At 44.6% G+C, this 1,081-nt stretch overlaps 1 protein-coding gene across 1 annotated transcript in view; it reads left to right on the top strand.

Moving 5' to 3' along the window:
• Positions 1-1,081, top strand: part of ppil2 (peptidylprolyl isomerase (cyclophilin)-like 2) — a 29,691-nt gene that overhangs the window by 25,389 nt on the left and 3,221 nt on the right. The window contains exon 17 of the mRNA XM_005730530.1: positions 937-1,009. Within this exon, the coding sequence (XP_005730587.1) occupies positions 937-1,009 (73 nt within the window). The remainder of the gene's footprint in view (positions 1-936; positions 1,010-1,081) is intronic.

Genomic DNA, 1,081 nt, shown 5'->3' with positions numbered 1-1,081 from the left:
GCAGCGTTTCCAGTTCCAGAAAGGCTCATCAGAGTTTCTAATAAGCTGAAATAAATTTGCCAGTACAATATTATAGAAATCCTGGTGTGAGGTTTGGCATCTGTAGCAGTCATAACCTTACAAATAAGATGATGATGCTGGCATTCATACAGCTGTGTTAGAAACCCACAAATAGTCACTCCAATGGTCAACAGGACGAGCAGGGGAGCAACTGAAGGCTGAATGCAAGCTAAAGAAAGAGTTTTACAAATCAAGTCAAGCTCGTCCTCCGTTACTGACTCTCGATGCCGATAGAAGAATCCCAGCTGATGGGTTTTCATGATGAAATAGGTTCCCAGCCTTAATATACATCATCATTGTGTAATTGCACTGTGCTGATCCATAACACATGGATGTATGAAACATGTCGCCCGTTGGTTTGTGAAGACTCGTTTCGAAGTGTTCTGAAACTGGACGTGAGAGGCGTCAGTCCAGGAGTGACCGAGCCCACACGTCAGTCCGGACAGTGACTGGCCATTAAAAAAGCTGCAGGTTAAAGTCCTGGAATCTGTTGGTGTTTACAGGTGTGATATGAATCGACTCGGTACATTATCAGTCAGAAAGGAAGGTTAAAGTCAAACACCCTCCTGCAGTGGAAGGTGAGCGCAGGGCAATCACAGTTCAGCTCTCTTAATGTAGATGGATCAGCTCATGGCGATGTAAGCTTCATCATGCTCCTCTCTCTCATCACATCACTCTTAACATGGATGTGTCATTTTAAATGGTAAAACTGGGAATGAATTATTCAGCAGTCTGAGTCTCTCACGGCTACATTTTCATGATATGTTTTATGACGGATACGATCCTCTTCCTGGCAAAGGTCGGCATGAGGGGACCTTTGTCAGGACTCGGCAGCGTATAAAGAGAAGGACGTGTCGTGTTTTTTCTCTGTTGCAGGGTGGTCGGTGGATTTGAGACTCTCACAGCCATGGAGAACGTGGAGAGCAATGCCAAAACAGACAAACCAAAGGTATGAAGCAGTGAGGTATAAGGTTGGCTGTTGCTTGTAAATGTATGAAAAGACGTATCACTCCACAGGTTT

The sequence above is a fragment of the Pundamilia nyererei genome, unplaced genomic scaffold (assembly GCF_000239375.1).
Source record: "Pundamilia nyererei isolate P.nyererei 1_Seehausen unplaced genomic scaffold, PunNye1.0 scaffold00038, whole genome shotgun sequence".
Taxonomy (NCBI): Eukaryota; Metazoa; Chordata; class Actinopteri; order Cichliformes; family Cichlidae; genus Pundamilia; species Pundamilia nyererei.
This window is presented reverse-complemented; position numbering and strand designations above follow the sequence as displayed.